The following is a 1,322-nucleotide window of genomic DNA, read 5'->3' as shown; positions in this document are numbered from 1 at the left end:
TTCAGTCCGACTCAGTCAGCTCGCAACGCTACATTTTTAACAAGTAAAAATTTGAAATTTGTTGCCTAAATGATTGTGAATCAGGTAACAAATGTAAAAATGTAACTCTCTTAATGTTAATTTCTGACGTACTTTTTATGAACACAATGTAGCAGCAGAGCAAAAACATAGCTCCACCCAGAGGAGGAAGAAAAACACATCATCATCATCATCATCTTAACTGCAAAATTTCAGCCAGAGGAACCACCCAGCAAACTTCATGGCAGGTTTTACTTTGAGAATTTATAACAGGTTGAGAACAGAGCGATTCCCACTCAACACGCCCAAAACTAAACCACAGGCAGGCTGGAAGCAAAGACGCAGGTTTTCTTCTCCAATTACATGTTTTCAATAGGATTCACTGCATTAATCATGCTACCTGTAGGTGGTCAGAAAGTTATCTAAGAACTTTGTGGAAGCAGGGGCAGCATGAACCACAAGGGGAATCATTAAAATATTAAAATATGACTTTTCGGGGCGCTATGAAACAGAGAATCAAGATGGCAGCTTAAAGCAGAAGCTCCATGGAGCCTGCATCAAAACTCTGAAAAACCAGAATTATAAACTGAATTGGAAAATGACAAAATCATTTGTCATTGATATAGTGATAGGACTGTGATTTCTCACTGAATATTCACACTGAAAATGTTTTAAGCTGTTCCAATGGCGGTGTCAAGCAAGATGCCTACAGAATTTGGCTACAAAAACTTGGTTACTTTTATAGGGTAGAAGAGTTCAATACAGATCAAACTTCAATGCTTCAGTGAGATGGAAAGGATTTAAAGTTGGTTTATCTTTAGTGGTTGATCAACCAACCACTAAAGGTAAACTAACCTCTTCTGGTGGCTGGTTAGTGGGGGTAACCAAGCAGCAGAAGCAAACACAGACAGTAGGGAAGAGTAAGAAGCAGATTTGTCTAGAGATCATCTTCCAAACCAAATCAAAGCTGATTTGCCTTTTATTTCTGGGGTGTTGAAAGCAGCTGAGGCCCCGGAGCCAGCGCAGGAAAACATGAAGGCACTCCTTAATATAGCAAGACTCCTCATCTTCATCATCTGTCTCCTGCAGTAGCAACGTGCATTTTGAGAAAAATCCACGTTCCCTAAATGACAAATAATCTCTGCATATTGTGTTCACATGTGCTTTATATTTCGCTAATTAATTTAAACATTTAAATAAAGAAGCGTCTAGATCTCCTTCCAGATCTCTTTATAGGATGAAAGAGGAAGTTCACCCGATTAAAAAAAAAAAAAAGTATGCTTTAGTATACTAAATTTTAACAA

General features: G+C 38.2%; 1 protein-coding gene across 1 annotated transcript in view; it reads right to left on the bottom strand.

Moving 5' to 3' along the window:
* Positions 1-559: 559 nt before the first annotated feature.
* Positions 560-1,322, bottom strand: part of LOC106942417 (lipid phosphate phosphatase-related protein type 5-like) — a gene marked incomplete at its 5' end in the record, with an annotated part of 17,048 nt that continues 16,285 nt past the window's right edge. The window contains one exon of the mRNA XM_015025688.1: positions 560-1,101. Within this exon, the coding sequence (XP_014881174.1) occupies positions 847-1,101 (255 nt within the window). The remainder of the gene's footprint in view (positions 1,102-1,322) is intronic.

This window comes from Poecilia latipinna, unplaced genomic scaffold, assembly GCF_001443285.1.
Source record: "Poecilia latipinna isolate Pla-1442-1.1 unplaced genomic scaffold, P_latipinna-1.0 Scaffold4261, whole genome shotgun sequence".
Taxonomy (NCBI): Eukaryota; Metazoa; Chordata; class Actinopteri; order Cyprinodontiformes; family Poeciliidae; genus Poecilia; species Poecilia latipinna.
Note: the sequence above shows the minus strand (reverse complement) of the source record. Positions and strands in the feature narration are given on the sequence as shown.